Source organism: Salvelinus alpinus, chromosome 29, assembly GCF_045679555.1.
Source record: "Salvelinus alpinus chromosome 29, SLU_Salpinus.1, whole genome shotgun sequence".
In the NCBI taxonomy this organism is placed as follows: domain Eukaryota; kingdom Metazoa; phylum Chordata; class Actinopteri; order Salmoniformes; family Salmonidae; genus Salvelinus; species Salvelinus alpinus.
Window position 1 is genome coordinate 32,152,965 of NC_092114.1, and position 25,081 is coordinate 32,178,045.

At 42.5% G+C, this 25,081-nt stretch overlaps 1 protein-coding gene across 5 annotated transcripts in view; it reads left to right on the forward strand.

The window, feature by feature from the left end:
• LOC139558492 (trafficking protein particle complex subunit 9-like) overlaps positions 1 to 25,081 on the forward strand; it is a 296,688-nt gene that overhangs the window by 83,821 nt on the left and 187,786 nt on the right. For all 5 annotated transcript variants that reach the window (XM_071373648.1, XM_071373653.1, XM_071373652.1 and 2 more), the window contains 3 exons: positions 2,012 to 2,138; positions 2,892 to 3,024; positions 5,104 to 5,264. In XM_071373648.1, the coding sequence (XP_071229749.1) occupies positions 2,012 to 2,138; positions 2,892 to 3,024; positions 5,104 to 5,264 (421 nt within the window). The remainder of the gene's footprint in view (positions 1 to 2,011; positions 2,139 to 2,891; positions 3,025 to 5,103; positions 5,265 to 25,081) is intronic.

A 25,081-nucleotide genomic window follows, 5' to 3' on the forward strand; every position in this document is an offset into this window, starting at 1 on the left:
ATGTATTTTAAGGCCCACCTTCAAACTCAGTGCCTCTTTGCTTGACAACATGGGAAAATCTAAAAAAAATTGTAGACCTCCACAAGTCTGGTTCATCCTTAGGAGCAATTTCCAAATGCCTGAAGGTACCACGTTCATCTGTACAAACAATAGTACGCAAGTATAAACACCATGGGACCACGCAGCTGTCATACCGCTCAGGAAGGAGACGCGTTCTGTCTCCTAGAGATGAACGTACTTTGGTGCTTAAAGTGCAAATCAATTCCAGAACAACAGCAAAGGACCTTGTGAAGATGCTGGAGGTAACAGGTACAACAGTATCTATATCCACAGTAAAACGAGTCCTATATCGACATAACCTGAAAGGATGCTCAACAAGGAAGAAGCCACTGCTCCAAAACCGCTTATAAAAGCCAGACTACGGTTTGCAAATGCACATGGGGACAAAGATCGTGCTTTTTGGAGAAATGTCCTCTGGTCTGATGAAACAAAAATGGAACTGTTTGGCCATAATGACCATCATTATGTTTGGAGGAAAAAGGGGGATGCTTGCAAGCCGAAGAACACCATCCCAACCATGAAGCACGGGAGTGGTAGCATCATATTGTGGGGGTGCTTTGCTGCAGGAGGGACTGGTGCACTTCACAAAATAGATAGCATCATGAGGTAGGAAAATGATGTGGATATATTGAAGCAACATCTCAAGACATCAGTCAAGAAGTTAAAGCTTGGTCGCAAATGGGTCTTCCAAATGGACAATGACCCCAAGCATACTTCCAAAGTTGTGGCAAAATGGCTTAAGGACATCAAAGTCAAGGTATTGGAGTGGCCATCATCAGCCTTGAACTCAATCCTATAGAACATTTGTGGTCAGAACTGAAAAATCCTGTGCGAGCAAGGAAGCCTACAATCCTGACTCAGTTACACCAGCTCTGTCAGGAGGAATGGGCCAAAAATCACCCAACTTATTGTGGGAAGCTTGGGGCGTGGCCCGAAATTCCACAAATGAACTTTTAACAAGGCACACCTGTTAATTTAAATGCATTCCAGGTGTCTACCTCATGAAGCTGGTTGAGAGAATGCCAAGAGTGTGCAGAGCTGTCATCAAGGCAAAGGGTGGCTATTTTGAAGAATCTCAAATATATTTGGATTTAACACTCTTTTGGTTACTACGTGATTCCATATGTGTTATTTCATAGTTTTGATGTATTCACTATTATTCTACGATGTAGAAAACAGTCAAAATAAAGAAAAACCCTTGAATGAGTAGGTGTGTCGAAACTTTTGACTGGTACTGTATATATACTATTTATATATGTTCCTTTATTATTTTCCCCTAAACCTACCAACCCTCCCCTATTTGGAGTAAACTAATGGACAACAACACTTATGCTTCTACTTCCAGCTTATATATACTATATACATTTTACAGACACAGTATATTTTACCATAGTTATATTTAGTTTGTTTTTGGTCCCGTCCTTCAGCTCCACTGAACACCTCCCCTCTTTCTCTGAACAGCATCCGGTTTTGATTTTTATTTGCCATATATAACTGTGCTGTGATGTTTCACAAAAGTTCTGAACCTTTCTATTCTCATAAATTCTACAGATTGTAGATTTAAGATACAATTTTTGCTAAGAGTATTATTATATTATTGATCGATTGACTATGACTTTTCAAATCACCCAGCAGTGCTATTTGCAGAGTTAGCTCCAGGTAAGTGTTGCAATTCTAAAGTCATTCCTGAACCTGCGACCAAAAACAAGCTCCATATGGGCAGTACCAAAACAAATTATCTAATGATTCTGTCTCTTCACAGCAAAATCTGCAGAGCTGGGATGGTTGTATCCCCCATATATATAACATTCTATTGGTTGCAAGAATTTTGTATAATAATTTTATTGAAAAACTAAGTATAGTCACTATTAGTTTTATGAATTATGCTCAATGGTACCCTGATTTAAAGCGTAATTTCTCTGACTGATCTGTTGTCCTCTGTCGGTTCCAGGGTTTGCTGACGTCAGGCGTGGAGTTTGAGTCCCTGCCTGCCGCCCTGTCTCTCCCTGCGGAGTCTGGGCTCTACCCCGTCACCCTGGTGGGGGTCCCACGCACCGCAGGCAACATCAACGTCAACGGTGAGTCCAGCACAACTTTACCCTTACAAATGAACACTGCTTACACAGGAAAGAGCATCATTGAAAGGGAAATGGCTTCCTCCCTGACAACTTACTTTTACGAAATACAAAGATTGGTTATTAATAGGCGTTCTTTTGATTAAATTATCAGTCATTTTGGGACAAATCATGTGCAGATTTTTCACTAAAATGTAAAAACATTGATGTGTGCCGTGACGACCAGCAGACAGACCCCATGTTCTCTGCCTCCATCTTTAAACAGGTTAAACGAGGACAAAGAGACATGTCAGTTAATCTCAGATTTGTTAACCTCAGTAGCTTGGGATATTAGGGTAGCTTTAATTCCTATGGTCTACATAGTCATTGAGTCTTAATCTTGCACCACAGTAATTGCCTGTAATTTTGTCCCCATGGTTAAGACAAGTGACTTGATTGTCTTTCTCCAGAGGATGGGGTGGGGGTTAATTGTGTGTGTGTGGTTAATAGAGGAGGGTCTCAGATTGTGTTGTAAACCTTTCTGATGTCACAACAGGAGCGCCAACTATAAACCAACCAAGACTCACAGCTCTTTCTCCCATTTATATTACATTAATAGGTTAGACTGTTTTCAACAGAGGATGATTGGGTAGAAATCCTTTATAAGTGTGTTCAAAATGTCACCCTTCGTAGAATGGAGAAAAGTTATTGCAGTGCTTGTTAGTCCTTGGTTTTTTAGGGCACTGACTTTTACCTCTCCTTTACTCCTGTCTGTAGGCTACCACACGTCAGTGTTCGGTGTGACCAGTGACTGTCTCCTGGAGGGTCTACCCAGTGTGAGGACCAGTGACTGTATGGTGGAGGTCATTCCATCATTACCCCGTCTCCAGCTCAGCACCTCTCTACCACGGTGAGACACCCTCTGCCCTAAACTCCTAAAAACTGCACCTGATGGAGCATCCAGCTAGGGAGTGGTAGGTACTTTGCTTAGTCAGAGCCACTTTAAAATGAGTGACTGGTAGTGGGGTTTCTGGACCAAAAACACAACAAGCTCCCAACCGCATCTTGATACTTTTAGTTGGTGATAATTCACAGCCGCGGTCCCTAGACAGGCTGTTATCTTCACAGGCTCTTTTCTGCAAGGCAGTCGTCCCTCCCTCCGCTATGGCTTTCTTTCTTCTTCCAGCTACTTTTAAATGACCCACTGATACCTAAGAGGAACAGCTATGGAACCTGCTGGGACCTCTGTAATTACTAAGAACTTAAGTCATCGTTTACACCTTGATAATTACAGGTTCTGTATCTTAGTAGTGAGAGAATGTTGGATAGATAGATAGATATATATGCTTTCTCTTCAGCCTAGTCGCTTGCTGCTGGACAATAACATTACAATAGACATCATTCTGAGACTGACTGTTATGTTGGTTCCAGTACCCAACAGGGTCAGATAGCTTTAGTAATAGCACGTGGACAATTGAAATCCAATGCTCTAGATGTAGTTTGTATTCAATTTGAAGTAATAACTAACATGGTAGGGACTAAATGGACCTCTATGTTCAAATCGCCACCCGTCTTGTTCCTCTATGATTTGGCCGCTCAGCTTACCTCAGTACGTCATTGTGCCCTGTTCAGAATAGGACCTTGCTGTGCTCATCCCAATCGTACTCTTTAGCTGTGATCTCTCTCTCTCTCCATCCTCTCTTTCTTTTGTATCTCTTTTTCTTTCACTTCTGGTTCCCCTTTCCAATAGCCCGGGCCGTGTGCCTTTCTTTATTTGTGTGTGTGTGTGCTTGCGCTCACGTTCAAGATATCTTATAAGATATTAAGATCATGTGTGTGTGTAGATTTGCATGCAGTGCAGTGGCCAACATCAAGACTCAAAGTTCCAGACCCCCTGTGGAGCAGTGTGTCTAGACACACTATATGAATAACTTTTAAAAAGTTGAAATCGGCTACATAGAGCGAGGTCATGCTCAATGTCGATGAATTGATTGATATGTTGGCCCACCCCTCCAGTCAATAAAACACGTCTCTCGCGATCTGAAGACATGTCTTTAACCCTTAACCGCCTGTGTGTCTCTCCAGATCTCCAGGTCTGAAGTAGTGCTGAGCGATTAATGTTTTTTGAGGTCGGTTGGGTTTTGAAAAAATAAAAAATAAATCACGTTTTTCGTTTAGATTATTTTTCAAACATTAAATGCACGATACATTATGTGGGTTGAATGCTGTAACACAGAATAAAACAATGAATAAAAAGCCATGATGGTAGTGACTCATTTCTGCTGATCACTTATTAACCAGCCGTTATTCACATTACTTTAATCAAATATTTCACCTGTTGTGTATATTATTACATTTGTTTTATTTGACTATTATTTATTCCAAGTCATCATCTCATCTCTACAGAGCTGCTGCCTATACTGTCTGACAAAATCACCATTTTGTAGTTCTTCAGAGTAAATGAGGCTTTTATGACTGCTGAATACCAACTATGATCATCTATTTTCAGGTAGAGATATCTCACGAAGCAACTGCTCTCTATCCCCCTCGATCGCGCGTCTTCTGTCTCTTCTGTTCCTTCTCCTTCTCTTTCCCACACTAACCTAATGTAGCAGGCTGAAATGAAACACAAACTGGACAAGTAGGCGCGCAATGAATTATGGACATTGTAGTTACCATGTTTTCTGCTCTAGACTATTTAGAATATTGTCCTGTTGGAAACTACAACTCCCTACTACATCGCACAGTTCGGGCTTAATCTAAATAACTCTAGAGAAACTGTGCATGGAGCTCAACAAAAAAAAACAGATTGAAATGGAAAATGTAAATAATAATTTAAAAAAATAATAATAATTCAATTATTTAAATAATTGAAACAATGTCAGTCAATTAGTTGTTTAGAAAATGAAAATGAACCAACATTTTGGTTAATCGCTCAGCGCTGTCTGAAGACATGTCTTAACCCTTACCCTCCTGTATCCCCCTCCAGGTCAGCCCACCCCCTCCGGCCCTCTAAAGAGGAGTTGTCCAGCAGTGTGTCTGTTCAGCTCTTTAACGGAGAGATACAGCGGCTGACCATCACTCTGGAGAACATCGGCGCTGAAGACTTGGAGACACTGGAAGTCACCTCCAAGACCTGCAATACTAAAGGTCAGGGTTCAGAAAACACACGCACGCACGCACGCACGCACACACACCGTTTTTAAACCAGTGTTTCCTTTCATGTACTCTCCCTCCATCTGTCTCTCTCTCTCCCCCTCTCTCACTGTCTGTCTCGCCCTCTCTCCCCTGGTGACTCTTCCTGTCCTCTCGGCAGCGTTGGAGATCACTAGTCGTTGTCTTTTGGTTTGTTCAATACCTGCTGGCATCCCCCAAGCTCTGCAGTTTCTCTCTCTCGCTCTCTCTCTCTTTCTCTCTCTCTCTCTCTCTCTCTCTCTCTCTCTCTCTCTTTCTTTCCCTCTCTCTCTCTCTGTACCTCCCTCTCTCTCTCTGTGTACCTCTCTCTGTGTACTTCTCTCTCTCTCTTTCCCTCTCTCTCTCTTTCCCTCTCTCTCTCTCTCTCTCTCTCTCTCTCTCTCTCTCTCTCTCTCTCTCTTTCTTTCCCCCTCTCTCTCTCTCTGTACCTCTCTCGCTCTCTGTGTACCTCTCTCTGTGTACTTCTCTCTCTCTCTCTCTTTCCCTCTCTCTCTCTATGTACCTCTCCCTCTCTCTCTGTGTACCTCTCTCTGTCTACTTCTCTCTCTCTCTGTCTGTCTGTCTCTCTCTCTCGCTCTGTGTGTGTGAGTGTCAATTCAATGGGTTTTATTGACATGGGAAACAGATGTTAACATTGCAAAAACAAGTGAAGTAGATAATATACAAAAGTGAAATAAACAATAAAAATGAACAGTAAACATTACTCACTGAAGTTCCAAAAGAATAAAGACATTACAAATGTCATATTATGTGTATATACAGTGTTATAACGATGTATAAATGGTTAAAGTACAAAAGGCAAAATAAATAAAAACATAAATATGGGTTGTATTTACAAGGATGTTTGTTCTTCACTGGTTGACATTTTCTTGTAGTCACAGGTCACAAATCTTGCTGCTGTGATGGCACACTGTGGTATTTCACTCAGTAGATATCGGAGTTTATCAAAATCGTTTATTTTTATTTTTATTATTTGTGGATCTGTGTAATCTGAGGGAAATAGGTGTCTCTAATATGGTCATACATTGGGCAGGAGGTTAAAAAGTGCAGCTCAGTTTCCACCTCATTTTGTGGGCAGTGTGTCTTCTCTTGAGAGCCAGGTCTGCCTACGGTGGCCTTTCTCAAGAGCAAGGCTAAGAGTCTGTACGTGTATGTTTTTGCTGTTAGTTCTTTGATATAGGGCCAAAAAGAATAGAGGAGTGGTTTACCCATACATCTCAGTTTTGGATAGATTATTCTTTGTGTTGTTTGTTTAGTGTTATCCAATTTTCCCAGAAGTGGTTAGAGTCTCTGGATTCTTCATTTACATTGATCTGATTTATGACGTGCTGTTCTTTCTCCATGGCATTTCTGTATTGTTTTAGTGATTCACCATAGTGAAGGCGTAGACTCAGGTTTTCCGGGTCTCTGTGTTTTTGGTTGGACAGGTTTCTCAATTTCTTTCTTAGATTTTTACGTTCTTCATCAATCCATTTGTCATTGTTGTTCATTTTCTTTGGTTTTCTATTTGCGATTTTTTTAGATTTGATAGGGATGCTGAGAGGTCACATATACTGTTAAGATTTTCTACTGCCATGTTTACACCTTCACTGTTACAGTGGAACGTTTTGTCTAGGAAGCTGTCTAAAAGGGATTGAATTTGTTGTTGCCTAATTGTTTTTTGGTAGGTTTCCAAACTACATTCCTTCCATCTATATCATTAATTAATATCACTCAGTTCCTTTGGCTTTGATGCCTCATGATTGAGTATTGCTCTGTTCAAGTAGACTGTGATTTTGCTGTGATCTGATAGGGGTGTTAGTGGGCTGACTGAACGCTCTGAGAGACTCTGGGTTGAGGTCAGTGATAAAGTAGTCTTCAGTACTACTGCCGAGAGATGAGCTATAGGTGTACCTAACATAGGAGTCCCCTCGAAGCCTACCATTGACTATGTACATACCCAGCGTGCGACAGAGCTGCAGGAGTTGTGACCCGCTTTTGTTGGTTATGTTGTCATAGTTGTGCCTAGGGGGGCATATGGGGGAGGGAATGCTGTCACCTCCAGGCAGGTCTCGCTCTCGCTCTCGTCTCGCTCTCTCTCTCTCTCGCTGTCTCTCAATTCAATTCAATTTGCTTTATTGGCATGACGTAACAGTGTACATATTGCCAAAGCTTATTTACAATATAAAATCAAATCAAAATTGTCAACGGGACAACAGTAACAACAATAACCAAGTGTCAAAATAACCATACATTCAACAATAACTATAAGCATACAGTAGAGTACATGTGCAGGTTGATTGGTCTGGCAGACACTGTCCCTCAACTTATGGCAGGCAGCAATGTAGTGCGCTGCCAACCCACAGCTCTCTGCGTCCTCCCCCAACAGGATGGGTAGCTTACTCTCATCAGAGAGGCCTTTGAAACATTTAATAAGGGTTTCAAATTTTGGGAAATGATACTCTCTAATTGTTTTATATTTTTCACATTTTGTCAGGAAATGCAGCTCTGTCTCAGGTTCTGCTTAGGGCCAGATAGCACTACATTTTGCTTTGTGTTTGTGCTTGTGTTTCCCAATAAGCAATGTAGTTTTGTTTTGACTGTGTTGTAATTTGTTTTATTCTGATTGATTGGATGTTCTGGTCCTGAGGCTTCAGTGTCTTAGTAGAACAGGTTTGTGAACTCAGCCCCAGGACCAGCTGGATGAGGGGACTCTTTTCTTTGCTCAGCTCTTGGCATTGCAGGGATTGGTAGTGATATGAGAAGGGGTCACTGTATTTTAGATGTTTCCAAAACTTAATTGCTCTTTTTTGAGTTTTTATTATTAGTGGATATTGGCCTAATTCTGCCCTGCATGCATTGTTTGTAGTTTTCCTCTGGACATGTAGGAGAATCTTACAGAACTCTGCATGCAGGGTTTCAATAGGGTGTTTGTCCCATTTGATGAAATCTTGTTTTGCAAGTGGACCCCACACCTCGCTGCCATAAAGTGCAAATGGTTCAATGACACATTCCATTCGTTTTAGCCACATTTTAATAGGTATTTCAATTTGAATTTGTTTTTTAATGGCATAGAATGCCCTCCGTGCTTTCTCTCTCAGTTCATTCACTGCCTCATTAAGGTGTCCAGTTGAGCTTATTTTTAAACCTAAGTAATTACAGTGTGTACACCCCTCTGTGTACCTTTCGCTCTCTCTTTTTCTCACTCTCTCCCTCTCTGTGTACCTCTCTCTCTCTCTCTCTCTCTCTCTCTCTCTCTCTCTCTCTCTCTCTCTCTCTCTCTCTCTCTCTCTCTCTCTCTCTCTCTCTCTCTCTCTCTCTCTCTCTCTCTCTCTCTCTCTCTCTCTCTCGCTCTCTCGCTCTCTCGCTCTCTCGCTCTCTCTCTCTCTCTCTCTCTCTCTCTCTCTCTCTCTCTCTCAACAGAAGTGAAATAAACAATAAAAAATGAACAGTTAACATTACACTCATAAACGTTCCAAAAGAAAGACATTACAAATGTCATTATGTCTATACGGTGGCGATTTTAGCATGTAAATCTTGGTGAGGGAAAAAAAGTGGGTCCTTGCCTGCAAAGCCACTATACAACACTACACAATACATTAGTTACACTATAACGGTGACAAACGGTGCCCACAAACTGTTAGGGCCTACATAAAGCTGTCCCAACAGCAGAGTCCCAACAGCAGTCCCAACACCTTACCACTGCTACACCTGGCTATCAGCGGAGCCTTGTCTGGCAGCGAAACAGTTCATTCAGCCTCATTTACGGTCTTAAAAAAAAAAAAAAATGATATATATTTTTTTAATTGAACCTTTATTTAACTAGGCAAGTCAGTTAAGAACTGAGAAGCAGTGCCTTAGACCACTGTGCCACTCGGGAGCTGACTTGCTTAAATAAATGTGGTTTCTACTGACAATTGAAATGTACAAACTATGGCATAAGGGGACGTCAAGCGGATAAGAGGCAATCCGTAACTTCGATGAAGACATTAATGAGCGAGCTAGGACGGACATAGTCAATTTAACTATTTGTTCAGCACTTTTGAAATGTACAGTGACAGAATTTAGAACATGGGCCGTTCTTACAGTGCTCTCCCTGTACACCAAGTCAGAACCGTAGGATAAATAAAAGAGACATATAATCTGACAATGAAAGCTCTTACAATATTTGATGATTACATTTCTCAAAAGCAGGTATTAGGCTACATGTGCATCACCAAGTCAGAACAGTAGGCGAAATTAAGAGGGGAAAATATATACAATTATTAGGGTGAGGCACATGGGCTACTAACAGCTTACTACACAACATACACTTAGTATTACTTTCTTAGCTACAGTATACATATCTCCCTGGCATATTACATCATTTATGCAGCAGCATACAATACATTTTTGGACTCACCTTGCTGTGCTCACTTGAACAGGAAGGTGGCGCGGCGGTCCTTTGTTGGCAAATTTTGTCATCCAAGTCAGGCATTCTCTGGATTTATGGTGCTTTCAAGACTACTGGGAACTCGGAAAAAAAGGTTGAATCATGATGACGTCAGCAATCTTCAGGTCGTAGCTCTAGAAAGAGGCTCGAGTTCCCGATTTACAATTCAGAGTAGGATGAAAGCTCAAAACGTATTTTCCCAGTTGTAGCTCGTTTTTCCCGAGTTCCCAGTTGTCTTGAACTCACTGAAGTCAGTTTTTGGGAGTTCACTTGTTGCCCTTTTCTTGTGGTCACAGGTAACACATCTTGCTGCTATGATTGCACACTGTGGTATTTCACCCAATAGATATGGGAGTTTATCAAAATTTGATTTGTTATCAAATTCTTTGTGGGTCTGTGTAATCTGAGGGAAATATGTCTCTCTAATATGGTCATACATTTGGCAGGAGGTTAGGAAGTGCAGCTCAGTTTCCACCTCATTTTGTGGGCAGTGTGCATATAGCCTGTCCTCTCTTGAGAGCCAGGTCTGCCTACGGCGGCCTCTCAATAGCAAGGCTATGCTCACTGAGACTGTACATAGTCAAAGCTTTCCTTAATTTTGGGTCAGTCACTCTTTACCTCTCTCTGTACCTCTCTCATTGCCTCTCTCTGTACTTCTCACTGTACCTCTTTCTCGCTCTCACTCTGTACCTCTATCTTGCGCTCTCTGTACCGCTCTCTCTCGATCTCTGTACCTCTCTCTTTCTCTGTCCTTCTCTCACATGTACCCAGCTGACATCTGCAATATGTTCTGACAAAACGTTGTACATCAACAGTTGTCACGTAGTTTGCCGTTGTCGGTGAGAATCCGTCTTAACTACAAGCTTTACTTTTTAGTGGTAAAACTGTAGTCTACCTGTGGTGCGTGGTTTGAATTGAAATGACCCACCCGCTCTGTCAGAGCTGTGGTTTACCAGTGGGCTTGTAGAGGGCTGCAATTCGACACACCTTTTCCTTTTGAAGTTGCCTAGGAAACTGATGTGATTAGCAAAATGGCTGTGGTAGAAGTGGGAATGTGGAGTGGCTTGCCAGTACTGTGCTGATGTAGTACCTTACCGGCCTACACACACACTCCTGTCCTTATTTCAACTGCAGCGATTACATGGTTGTACCACTGACTGCATGATTGTACTGCCTCCTGTGTTTAGACAGGGCTGTGGGAATCAATCTGTCTTTTTATAAGGAGAGAGTCCTCTGCTATTTTTTGAGTTTGATTTTAACTTACAGTACAGTCCACACATTTTCAGCTTTCAGTTGAAGTCCTGGCTGTGAACTTATCTTGAACTTATCAAGGTGTTTCCTTGTGTTTATGAATCACATTGAAAGAGTCACTTCTCTCGAACCAAATCGGAAAGAATATTCAGTACACTACTCACCATAAAGTAGGCTGCAGTCTTATACTAACAAGTAGTGACGATGTATTGGTTTGAAAGGGATCCCACCAGATATATTCTCAATGTATTAACAGTTTCTTAAAAGGCAATTTGTTACAACGCAACATTCTGCGGCATCGTCACGCCTTGGTTGAGGAGGCTAAAAGCATGAAGGATTATGACAAACCAAATCACTGTTGTCCAGAACTGCTAGCTCCACATCAACGTTAGAAAGAATGTTTTACACTTTCTTTGTCAGCTTGGGTGAAAAGCCAAAAGGCTTTTTTAACGGATGATTGATTGTGTGTTCACTGTTTTCTCTCTGGAAGCAGAAACTCTCTGGCTATGATGAAATTACAGAATTACAAAGGCTGTGTCCCAAATGGCACCACTGTTCCCTTTATAGTGCACAACGTTTGACCAGTAGTGCACTATATAGGGAATAGTGTGCCATGTCAGACACAGACACAAATTGGAGTACCGTAAGTGGAGTAAAGGAGCATCATCTAATTTTCTTATTACTTCTAGTCATTAAGAAGCTCTGTGGTTTATTTCCCTAGAGGGGTTTAGTTTGGCACAGATCCTGGAACAGGTTTCCTCTGAGAGTTTGGCCATATTACATGCATACAGCAGGAACAGAGTTCATCTGATTTAGATGAGATTCCTTAACTTTGGTCCGGGTGGATTGGAGGGTTTTATGTCTTGGAGACGTTTGGATGAGCAGTCCCTGGTGACATGACATTTGGTATTGAATGATTTCTAAAGCATGTGTAGGCATTCTAAAAGGTCCTTAAGAGGCCTTACGCTTCCTTCAGGAAGTATTCACACCCTCGACTTTTTCCACATTTTGTTGTGTTACAAGGTGGGATTAAAATTGATTTAATTGTCCTTTTTTTGTCAACGATCTACTGTCAAAGTGGATGAAAAATTCAAACATTTGTGAAAAATAATAAAACACTAATGTATCTTGATTACATAAGTTTTCAACACGTTAGAATCACCTTTGTCAGCGATTACCCAGTCTTCCTGGGTAAGTCTGTTAAGAGCTTTCCACACCTGGATTGTACAATATTTGCACATGATTATTTTTTACATTCTTCAAGCTCTGTCAAGTTGGTTGTAGAAAATTGCTGGACAGCCATTTTCAAGTCTCGCCATAGATAATCAAGTTGATTTAATTCAAAACTGTAACTCGGCCACTCAGCAACACTAACTGTCTTCTTGGTAAGCAAATGTACTGTAGATTTGGCATTGTGTTTTAGGTAGTTAATTGCTTTGCCACATTTTTTGCAGTATTCCTTTAGTGCCTTGTGTGTGGTCCTGTGACAAAAAATGTAAATGTAATGAAGGCAAGGCTAGAGTAACTATTTGAATGGATTGAGACAAACTGTAGGCTAAGGCTACACATCCTCCCACACACAGATTCATTTACACATATTCTCTTGACAATGTGTCTCTATTTCTACATTATGTTTTGTGATTTACACGTGTATCACGTGTATAGTTAACATTTCTTTGATTCTGTCAATGGAATCAGTAAAAAGAGAGAGTGCTGCTCGTGCCTGTATAACAGCCCACATTGTCATGCAGTCAGAAATCCAGCAAGGAATGATTATATTCACACAATTCACCTGAACAAGGGTGCAGACCCTGATTTGAAAAATAACATCTCTGTCTGGTTCATTTGGGGTCATAGTATTAGCAACACGTGTTCACCGCCCACCTGAGGTTCTGTCTTTTCAGACATCTATTTCCTCTGTTTGAGGGGTGCGAAATCTACTGTCACTTAAATCTTGATGGATTGATTGCTTTCATTTTACTCATTGCGGCTCTTTCATACTCTTGCTTGTGCCTGTCGTTTTGTCCTGTTAACGTTACGACTGCGGAAACGTTTGTAATGACCTGTCAAACACACCCCGGTAATGGCTGAAATGGAATGCATGGTCTTAACGTCGAATCTATAACAACACTAAAGCTTCGTCTAGAATTTAACACACCAACTCATCATTTCATTTGATAGGTATACATTTTTTTTGCGGAATCATTTAATACAGTTGAAATGTTTAGAAAATTGAATGCACGGACATGAAAGCAACTTGTGAAAACGAACACTCGGATTATAACGATATTGTGCCTGATCTCGCAAACAATGTAACGTATGTTTAGATAGGTGTAATCTAGAGCCAAGACTGTTGATTTTTATTCCGAGGGTATCCTGCTATTGACACACTAGCTGAATTATGCAACAGAACAACAGCAGTAAATGATGAGGCAGTCTAGATGGCCCAGGTAGGGTAGACCGAGAGTGTTTGGTGGTTTCAACCTTGTTCCACTCCTTTATGTTAATGTGTTCAAATGCAAATACAGCCATGGTATTTTTACAAATGAGGCACATATCATTTTCTTTAATTAAATAACTGATACAATAAGAAACTGTTTATACACTATAAAGGTATGTGGTCACCCCTTCAAATTCGTGGGTTTGGCTATTTCAGCTACATCCGTTGCTGACAGGTGTCTAAAGTAGAGCACACCGCCATGCAATCTCCATAGACAAACATTGGCAATAGAATGGCCCGTACTGAAGAGCTCAGTGACTTTCAACGTGGTACCTTTCCAACAAGTCAGTTGGTCAAATTTCTGTCCTGCTGGAGCTGTCCCGGTCAACTGTAAGTGCTGTTATTGTGAAGTGAAAACGTCTTGGAGCAACAACCTCTTAGCCACGAAGTGGTAGGCCACACACGCTTACAGAACATGACCGGCAAGTGCTGAAGCGCGAAGCGCGTAACAATCGTCTGTCCTCGGTTGAAACACTCACTACCGAGTTCTAAACTTTCTGTGCAAGCAACATCAGCACAATAAGTGTTCGTCGGGAGCTTCGTGAAATAGGTTTCCATGGCCGAGCAGCCGCACACAAGCCTAAGATCACCATGCACAATGCCAAGTGTCGCTGGAGTGGTGTTAAGCTCGCCACAATTGGACTCTGGAGCAGTGGAAATGAGTTCTCTGGAGTGATGAACCACGCTTCACCATCTGGCAATCTGACAGATGAATCTGGGTTTTGCAGATGCCAGGAGAACGCTACCTGCCTGACTGCATAGTACCAACTGTAAAGTTTGGTGGAGGATGAATAATGGTCTGTGGCTGTTTTTCATGGTTCGGGCTAGGCCCCTTAGTTCCAGTGAAGGGAAATCATAATACTACAGCATACAATGATATTCTAGATGATTCTTTGCTTCCAACTTTGTGGCAACAGTTTGGGGAAGGCCCTTTCCTGTTTCAGCATGACAATGCCCCTGTGCACAAAGCGAGGTCCATACAGAAATGGTTTGTCAAGATTGATGTGGAATATCTTGACTGGCCTGCACAGAGCCCTGACCTCAAATCCATCGAACATCTATAGGATGAATTGGAACGCCGACTGCGAGCCAGGCCTAATTGCGTAAAACATCAGTGCCTTACCTCCTCTAATGCTCTTGTGGCTGGATGGAAGCAAGTCCCTGCAGCGATGTTCCAACATCTAGTGGAAAGCCTTCCCAGAAGAGTGGAGGCTGTTATTGCAGCAACGGGGGACCAATTCCATATTAATGCCTGTGATTTTGGAATGAGATGTTCTACGTGTATATAGTGTATGAGTGCATTCTAGGGGGAAAAAGGTGGAATCTGACAATAAATTGAGTAGCTGAATTCCCACCAAAATCCCTGAACTGTTATGTGCTATAATTAAGTCAATGTCTGATGGGTAGAAAAATTCAAAAAGTTTAGAGTATCTTCATCCATTGTCCAACTGTTGCATTTTTAATAATTGTTTTTGACAATTTCGATGACCGTTGCTAATAGTATAGATCACAGAGGAGAAATGTGCTTTGTTCACACACAAACAAGTCATATAAGAACATTTAATGCTCCTCTCTTCCACTTACCCATTCTTTGGCTGCGTCAGAGACACACATATTTTATAAAGGAATTACTAATGACTGTCCCGCCAGGCAGCGACACAGAGAGGATCAGGCTACTTCTTGGGGTCCCCCCTGATCCTGTGTTTGTTCTACACCGTCTGCTTCATTATATAGAGGAGAGCACCAAAACCAATGAAGCTGAGGTCTGAGGTAGATTTAGGAGACCTTTTGGAAGTGTTTAATGACACATCAGGCTGGTTGTGACGGCGGAGAACTAACCTTTATCTGTCTAATTTGTGTTGCTGGAGGCTGGTTGGTTGGAGGTGATCAATGCCCTTTTTCTGCTGGTGTTTTCACCTGTTGAGGTTGCAGTGGTTTCGTTGAGCACTACTAGTAGTAACAGTGTTGTGTTGTGCACCCGTTTGTTTCTGTTTTCTTTTTAGAATCTTCATAAGCCTGGGAGTCATTCTTCATTCTGCTTCATTTACGTTAGACCAGGTTCTCGACATGTTACTTCTTAGCTGCATATGTTAAAACGCTGAGTGCGTAAGACTACACACACTACACACACACACTCTCCCGGACGAGCTAAACACCTTCTTCACGCGCTTCGAGGAAAAACAACATTGAGACGCCGACGTGGGCCCCCGACGCTCACAAGGACTGTTTGCTCTCAGCCTCGGTGGCCGACGTGATTAAGTCATATAGGCGTGTTAACCCTGGCAAGGCTGCCGGCCCAGACGGCATCCCTAGCCACGTCCTCAGAGCATGCGCAGACCAGCTGGCTGGTGTGTTTACGGACATAGTCAATCTCTCCCTATCCCAGTCTGTTGTCCCCACTTGCTTCAAGATGTCCACCGCTGTTCCTGTACCCAAGAAAGCAAAGGCAACTGACCTAAATGACTATCGCTCCGTAGCATTCACTTCTGTCATCATGAAGTGCTTTGAGAGAATTGTTAAGGACCATATCACTCCACCTGACACCCTAGACCAGGGATCATCAGTTAGATTTAACCGCTGGCCAATTTTTTACTGGAGCAGATGGTCGAGGGGCCGGCACATAATTCAAAATAATTTGTAGACTGCAAATTGACCGCAAGAAGCCCAAACAGATATGTTTGACTAAAACATAAACATTTCTAACCTTGCTTACAATTGGTGAAGGAAGGCAATAACACCTCCACCACGCTGATGCTCAACATGGGGACCCACATGGATCTGTGCTCAGACTACTGCCCTACTGTATGTACATAGTCATTGAACACTGGTTATTTTCATAATGTTTATATTTCACTGCACCTGCGATAGCATCTGCAAATCTGTGTACTTGACCAATACACTTTTGATTTTGTTTGACACACACACACATCCCACGGTGTAGCCTCGGCGGGAGCCCACCACATGGAGCTCTGCATGATGTAATCAAGCCTGTTAATTGCACAGCAGTGCCATGGCTCATACTACAAAAGCCTTTTAGTGAGAGCCCACTCAATTCTCACTTGTTGGCAGCCATTGTGTCCCAATTGCTGTTGTAACAACTGGATAGTATTTATTACGGCACAAGAAGAGTGGGTTAAACATCTAGATAAATCAAAGATTTAATCATATCTCTATGGGCTTGAAGTTCTGGTTTGAGTGTTACCGTCTAAACTAAAGCGCTTTTGGTGCAAACCCTATTTATTTTCTGTTTATTTTAATAATTATAATCATTGTATTAATATATCCCATTTAGCAGATGCTTTTATCCAAAGTGATTTACAGCCATGCTTGCATACATATTTAATATGGGTGGTACCGGGAATCAAACCCAATATCCTGGCGTGACGAGAGCCATTCTCCACCAACTGAGCTACCGAGGAGCATTATTATCAAGGTCCTACTAAAAGAGGGATTGACTCTTGTTCAAACTGATTCACGTAGCCAGTATCAGTTCTAAGTTTTATTCTAAGATGAATCCCTTGTTGAAGTAGGCCTGTTATACCTGATGGGGGGTTGACGGGACAAATCTCACCAACTCAGCCTTGTAGAGGTTGTAGACCTAGTTACATTTTTATGAAGCGTTCTTGCCTCAGATGAAGTGTGAAATCCATTGTGACTATGGTGTCCTCAGGCTACCTCTCCCTGTCCTCCCTGTCACTGCTAGCAGTCAGACTCACTGTGTTGCTACCTGGTGTGTTTCCTGTATTGATGTCTCAGTCTTCTCTGCTATCCCAATCACAACACTTCTCTCTCCTTCTCATGGACCAAACTGTGCGTCGCCATACAGTACAGTGTGTATCTAGATAGCTGTCTCTGTTTGGGCTGCTGCCCCAGACAGAACCTCTGTCTCCAGGTAGATGGAGGATGCTGAAGTGTTTTTGTTCCATAGACATGAGACTGGCACAGGCAGAGTGTGCATGTGAGTGTGCGTGTTCGTTCTCTGCCCCCATCGGTTTTCTGTGGCTAAGGGGAGGACAGACATACAGATCAGTCCTGGTGTTTCCCTCTCCTGACCCGGCCACTCTAGTGGACCTACCTCATCATATACTGCTAGTTGTCCTGGCAACTCTGTCCTCTGCTCCTGTACAGGGGCGTCTGTGTTTGCCTTAGCTCCCAGTGTGCCTCCCTCCCTGACTCCATTCTCAGTGTTCACAATGAAATGAATCAGTTCTTCACAATAGGGATGAAACATCAGTGGAAAACAACTTTCTTTCTGCCTGTGTATAGTATGGCTTCAGCAGCCAACTACTATGAGAGAGAAAAGTGGTTCAGGTAGGGACTTATGTAGGAGGTGCAGTACCACATTCAGTCCACAGAGGGAAGTAGAGACAGTGGGAACAGGGTTCAGTCTTTGCTTTCTTGGACTAAACCGATTTTAGTGGTATACTGGCAGGCTATATATAGCCTAATGGAGTGTGTATTAATTATAAGTGAATGTCACTGTTTCTATGGATCTCCTCTGCGGCACCATGTCTTCCAAACAGACAGTGTAAGACCCGAGGCAGCTGTGTGTAGGACATGGGCCAGCTGGAGTGACCGTGTGTGTTCCACCTGTGGCTGCTCACAGCTACAGTCACAAGTGATGTGACTGCTCACAGCTACAGTCACAAGTGATGTGACTGCTCACAGCTACAGTCACAAGTGATGTGACTGCTCACAGCTACAGTCACAAGTGATGTGACTGCTCACAGCTACAGTCACAAGTGATGTGACTGCTCACAGCTACAGTCACAAGTGATGTGACTGCTCACAGCTACAGTCACAAGTGATGTGACTGCTCACAGCTACAGTCACAAGTGATGTGACTGCTCACAGCTACAGTCACAAGTGATGTGACTGCTCACAGCTACAATCCCTCCTTCACTAATCGATTCATCATGAATGAAACCAATGTTTTTTCTGTTCCTCACCAACAGGGTGTTGAGGGTTCACTAGCTCTGCTCTTCTGTAGTAAGACCCCAAGAACTTTTGCCAAATCTTCTCAACGCTGCTATGTTTGTGGTTCTATACAGTTCGATATTGTTTCACTCTTAGAAGTGCTCATTCAAGTGGATGTTAGGCCTCACCCTGCATGCTCTTTCTGTGTTAGCTTTATGGTGACACATTATGGTGTTTCCATCTCAGATGTCTCAGACAGCCATAGAAAAAGGGATAGAAAAGAGCGTGTGAGTCAGACTAAAAGCGTTTGGGAAGATAGCTATTTAAATGGAGCTTGTTTCATGTCTACAGTTTACATGGGTTTGTTCTTTCTGGGGTAGACCGAGCTCTGTTTATTACTTGAGCAGAGAGAGATCTCCCAGCCGTCCATGAATAGCGTGATTGTGTCTGTCATTATTTGTGATGCATGCTGTTTTTGTACTGCTGATTAAATCCAGAGCTAACACCGCACGTTTCAACGCTCGCTGGCTGGGCTACCTGTTGATTAAGGCAGTGTGGTGTCAACATGGAGAAATGAAGATCTCTCTCTCTCTTCATGCCTGTCTCTTTAGCCATCTTTCATTCCCCTTCTCTCTGTTAATCTCTCCTCTCTATCCATCTCTCTCTGCCGCAGTTGGTGCCTCTTCCTCCCCCCTTCTCTCTCTGTCTCTCTCTGTCTGTCTGTCTCTCTCTCTCTCTCTCTCTCTCTCTCTCTCTCTCTCTCTCTCTCTGTCTCTGTCTCTCTCTCTCTCTCTCTTAATTCATTAACACAATCTATATTTCATGTTCCCCCTACCTTGTCATCTTTTTGGGGATCAGAAGTGTCTTCTTCGAACATTTCATCCCAAAATCATGGGCATTACTATGGAGTTGGTCCCCCCTTTGCTGCTATAACAGCCTTCACTCTTCTGGGAAGGATTTCCATTAGATGTTGGAACATTGCTGCGGGGACTTAATTCCAGTTGGAAGTACAGAACCTAGAATGTCATTGTATGCTGTAACGCTAAGATTTCCCCTCTCTGGAACCATGAAAAACAGCCCCAGACCATTATTCCTCCTCCACCAAACTTTACAGTTGGCACTATGCATTGGGGCAGGTAGCGTTCTCCTGGCATCCATCAAACCCAGATTCATCTGTCGGACTGCCAGATGGTGAAGCGTGATTCATTACTCCAGAGAACGCGTTTCCACTGCTCCAGAGTCCAATGGCTGCTGCTCGGCAATGGAAACCCATTTCATGTAGCATCCGACGAACAGTTATTGTGCTGACATTGCTTCCAGAGGCAGTTTGGAACTCGGTAGTGAGTGTTGCAATCAAGGACAGATGCTCTACGCACTTCAGCACTTGCCGGTCCCGTTCTGTGAGCTTGTGTGGCCTACCACTTCGCGGCTGTATATACTGTTGAAGTCGGAAGTTTACATACACTTACAGTGGGGAGAACAAGTATTTGATACACTGACAATTTTGCAGGTTTTCCTACTTACAAAGCATGTAGAGGTCTGTAATTTTTATCATAGGTACACTTCAACTGTGAGAGAAGGAATCTAAAACAAAAATCCAGAAAATCACATTGTATGATTTTTAAGTGATTCATTTGCATTTTATTGCATGACATAAGTATTTGATACGTCAGAAAAGCAGAACTTTATATTTGGTACAGAAACCTTTGTTTGCAATTACAGAGATCATACGTTTCCTGTAGTTCTTGACCAGGTTTGCACACACTGCAGCAGGAATTTTGGCCCACTCCTCCATACAGACCTTCTCCAGATCTTCAGGTTTCGGGGCTGTCGCTGGGCAATACGGACTTTCAGCTCCCTCCAAAGATTTTCTATTGGGTTCAGGTCTGGAGACTGGCTAGGCCACTCCAGGACCTTGAGATGCTTCTTACGGAGCCACTCCTTAGTTGCCCTGGCTGTGTGTTTCAGGTCGTTGTCATTCTGAAAGACCCAGCCACGACCCATCTTCAATGCTCTTACTGAGGGAAGGAGGTTGTTGGCCAAGATCTCGCAATACATGGCCCCATCCATCCTCCCCTCAATACGGTGCAGTCGTCCTGTCCCCTTTGCAGAAAAGCATCCCCAAAGAATGATGTTTCCACCTCCATGCTTCACGGTTGGGATGGTGTTCTTGGGGTTGTACTCATCCTTCTATTCCTCCAAACACGGCGAGTGGAGTTTAGAGCAAAAAGCTCTATTTTTGTCTCATCAGACCACATGACCTTCTCCCATTCCTCCTCTGGATCATCCAGATGGTCATTGGCAAACTTCAGACGGGCCTGGACATGCGCTGGCTTGAGCAGGGGGACCTTGCGTGCGCTGCAGGATTTTAATCCATGACGGCGTAGTGTGTTACTAATGGTTTTCTTTGAGACTGTGGTCCCAGCTCTCTTCAGGTCATTGACCAGGTCCTGCCGTGTAGTTCTGGGCTGATCCCTCACATTCCTCATGATCATTGATGCCCCACGAGGTGAGATCTTGCATGGAGCCCCAGACCGAGGGTGATTGACCGTCATCTTGAACTTCTTCCATTTTCTAATAATTGTGCCAACAGTTGTTGCCTTCTCACCAAGCTGCTTGGCTATTGTCCTGTAGCCCATCCCAGCCTTGTACAGGTCTACAATTTATCCCTGATGTCCTTACACAGCACTCTGGTCTTGGCCATTGTGGAGAGGTTGGAGTCTGTTTGATTGAGTGTGTGGACAGGTGTCTTTTATACAGGTAACGAGTTCAAACAGGTGCAGTTAATACAGGTAATGAGTGGAGAACAGGAGGGCTTCTTAAAGAAAAACTAACAGGTCTGTGAGAGCCGGAATTCTTACTGGTTGGTAGGTGATCAAATACTTATGTCATGCAATAAAATGCAAATTAATTACTTAAAAATCATACAATGTGATTTTCTGGATTTTTGTTTTAGATTCCGTCTCTCACAGTTGAAGTGTACCTATGATAAAAATGACAGACCTCTACATGCTTTGTAAGTAGGAAAACCTGCAAAATCGGCAGTGTATCAAATACTTGTTCTCCCCACTGTAGGTTGGAGTCATTAAAACTCGTTTTTCAACCACTCCACAAATTTCTTGTTAACAAACTATAGTTTTGGCAAGTCGGTTAGGACATCTACATTGTGCATGACACAAGTAATTTTTCAAAAAATTGTTTACAGATTATTTCACTTATAATTCACTGTATCACAATTCCACCATGTTGACTGCCTTTTAAACAGCTTGGAAAATTAAAGAAAATTATTTCATTGTTTTCGAAACATCATTTGAGTCAATTGGAGGTGTACCTGTGGATGTATTTCAAGGCCTACCTTCAAACACGGTGCCTCTATGCTTGACATCATGGGAAAATCAAAAGAATAAAAATTGCAGGCCTCCACCAGTCTAGTTCATTCTTGGGAGCAATTTCCAAATGCCTGAAGGTACCACGTTCATCTGTACAAACAATAATATGCAAGTATAAACACCATGGAACCACGCAGCCGTCATACCACTCAGGAAGGAGACGCATTTTTACTAGGATTAAATGTCAGGAATTGTGAAAAACTGAGTTTAAATGTATTTGGCTAAGGTGTATGTAAACTTCCGACTTCAACTGTATAGTGTACCTTACTAGGCTCTAAAGGTCTAGTCTAGTTCACTTCTCTTTCTCACGCTTGTACCTGCAGAGTAGTTTATTTCGTCCCCAAAACGTGGGTGTTTGGCTATAAGTCTAATTAATTATGTGTGTTAGGATTACACAATAATTCCACTTACTCCAGAGATTCTCCACAAATTCCGTTTTTTACTGTGACACCCAGCCTGCCCATGTCCGTGTTAAGTAAAATTGTCCGCCCTTTATAATTGATGATACCTACATGCCCATTGCTAAAGTACATCCATTTTGAGCTATTTGGTCCTCGTCATTCACAGGGATTTCAGCCCACAGAGAGATTCTTAAGTCAACTTTTGTTCCCATCAAAAATACTAAACCACTAAGTTTTCTACAGTACATTTATAGCTTTGGAGGTTCTGTTTGTTTTCCTCCAGTGAGTCTATCTATCTCTGCTTAGGTTGTATCCCAGAGGGCACCGTATTCCCTACTAAAGTAGTCAAAAGTAGTGCACTATATAGATAATAGGGTGCCATTTGGGAAGTTACCTTAGTGTCCAGCTGCTTAGAACTGGCTCCAGCTGTGTCCATGCAGCTGTATGGTGGTTGGTCCTGGCCCCAGCCTCGGCCCTGGCCTGAGACAAGCAGGTTGCCTGGTGTTCAGACTCTACCCACTCTAGCTTGCTGTAGATATCTGTCTTAGAGGCGCTGTCTCACTTCCTGCTCACTCTATCTCCGTTTCTGCTCTCTCTCGCCTGGCACAGCATGCCTCAATACATAGGCATAGCTTTCATATGCGGGTAATGCTGCGAATACCCACAACATTGCCAGCCCAGTCAACCCTAAACAATTCTTGGAAAATATGCAGAATTTAGCTGAGCTCTTCGAAGTGTTCGCCCTGGAGTCTCCGGTTCTCCGAAAACATTGTGTGTAGCATGTTGATGACCACCACCACCACTAAACATACTGAGGTCATGTTTTTCCTCTCAGTGGACCAGGTAAAGCTGATGGATTGTCAGATCATCAGATTGCTCAGAGGCTTCTTCCTCCTGAAGATCTAAGGCCTGGCTAAAACATCTAAGGCTACATGTAATGATGCTGATGTGGTATGACAGGGTCAGAGCAAATGTACCAACAGTCCATTCATGCATCTTTCATTCTCATCTAAGAGCCAAAATGGGCCTGTGATGGGCTTCTGACCTCACACCCAGGTAACATAAATGGTTCTCATTCCAGGATGTGTGTTTATTTTTTACTCTATTGTAGAATAATTGTAAAGACATCAAAACTATGAAATAACACATATGAAATCATGTAGTAACCAAAAATTTCTTAAACAAATCAAAATATATATTCATATTTGAGATTCTTCAAAGTAGCCAACCTTTGCCTTGATGACAGCTTTGCACACTTAGCATTCTCTCAACCAGCTTAATGAGGTAGTCACCTGGAATGCATTTAAATTAACAGGTGAGCCTTGTTAAAAATTTTCATGGAATTGCTTTCCGCAATGCGTTTGAGCCAATCAGTTGTGTTGTGACAAGGTAGGGGTGGTATACAGAAGACCAAATTATGGCAAAAACAGCTCAAATAAGAAAAGAGAAACGACAGTCCATTACTTTAAAAAATATAATAATATTTAACCTTTAACTAGGCAAGTCAGTTAAGAACACATTCTTATTTACAATGACGGCCTACCAAAAGGCAAAAGACCTCCTGCGGGGGAATGGGACTGGGATAAACAAAATATATACAATTGAAGTCGGAAGTTTACATACACCTTAGCCAAATACATTTCAACTCCGTTTTTAACTATTCCTAACATTTAATTCTAGTAAAAATTCCCTGTCTTAGGTCAGTTAGTATCACCACTTTATTTTAAGAATGTGAAATGTCAGAATAATATTAGGGAGAATGATTTATTTCAGCTCTTATTTCTTTCATCACATTCCCAGAGGGTCAGAAGTTTACATACACTCAATTAGTATTTGCTAGCATTGCCTTTAAATTGTTTAACTTGGGTCAAACATTTCGGGTAGCCTTCCACAAGCTTCCCACAATAAGTTGGGTGATTTTTGGCCCATTCCTCCTGACAAAGCTGGTGTAACTGAGTCAGGTTTGTAGGCCTCCTTGCTCGCACACGCTTTTTCAGTTCTGCCCACAAATTTTCTATAGGATTGAGGTCAGGGCTTTGTGATGGCCACTCCAATACCTTGTCTTTGTTGTCCTGAAGCCATTTTGCCACAACTTTGGAAATATGCTTGGGGTCATTGTCCATTTGGAAGACCCATTTGCGACCAAGCTTTAATGTCCTTCTGATGTCTTGAGATGTTGCTTCAATATATCCAAATAATTTTCCTCCCTCATGATGCCATCTATTTTGTGAATTGCACCAGTCCCTCCTGCAGCAAAGCACCCCCAGAACATGACCCGTGCTTCACGGTTGGGATGGTGTTACTCGGCTTGCAACCCTCCCCCTTTTTCCTCAAAACATAATGATGATCAGTATGGCCAAACAGTTCTATTTTTGTTTCATCAGACCAGAGGACTTTTCTCCAAAAAGTATGATCTTTGTCCCCATGTGCAGTTGCTAACCGTAGTCTGGCTTTTTTATGGCAGTTTTGGAGCACTGGCTTCTTCCTTGCTGAGCGGCCTTTCAGGTTATGTCGATATAGGACTCGTTTTACTGTGGATATAGATACTTTTGTACCTTTTGTACCTTCCTCCAGCATCTTCAGAAGGTCCTTTGCTGATGTTCTGGGATTGATTTGCACTTTTCGCCCCAAAGTACATTCATCTCTAGGAGACAGAACGCGTCTTCTTCCTGAGCGGTATGGCGGCTGTGTGGTCCCAAGGTGTTTATACTTGCGTACTATTGATTGTACAGATGAATGTGGTACCTTCAGTCGTTTGGAAATTGGGAATTGGTCTTGGCTGATTTCTTTTGATTTTCCCATGATGTCAAGCAAAGAGGCACTGAGTTTGAAGGTAGGCCTTGAAATACATCCACAGGTACACCTCCAATTGACTCAAATGATGTCAATTAGCCTATCAGAAG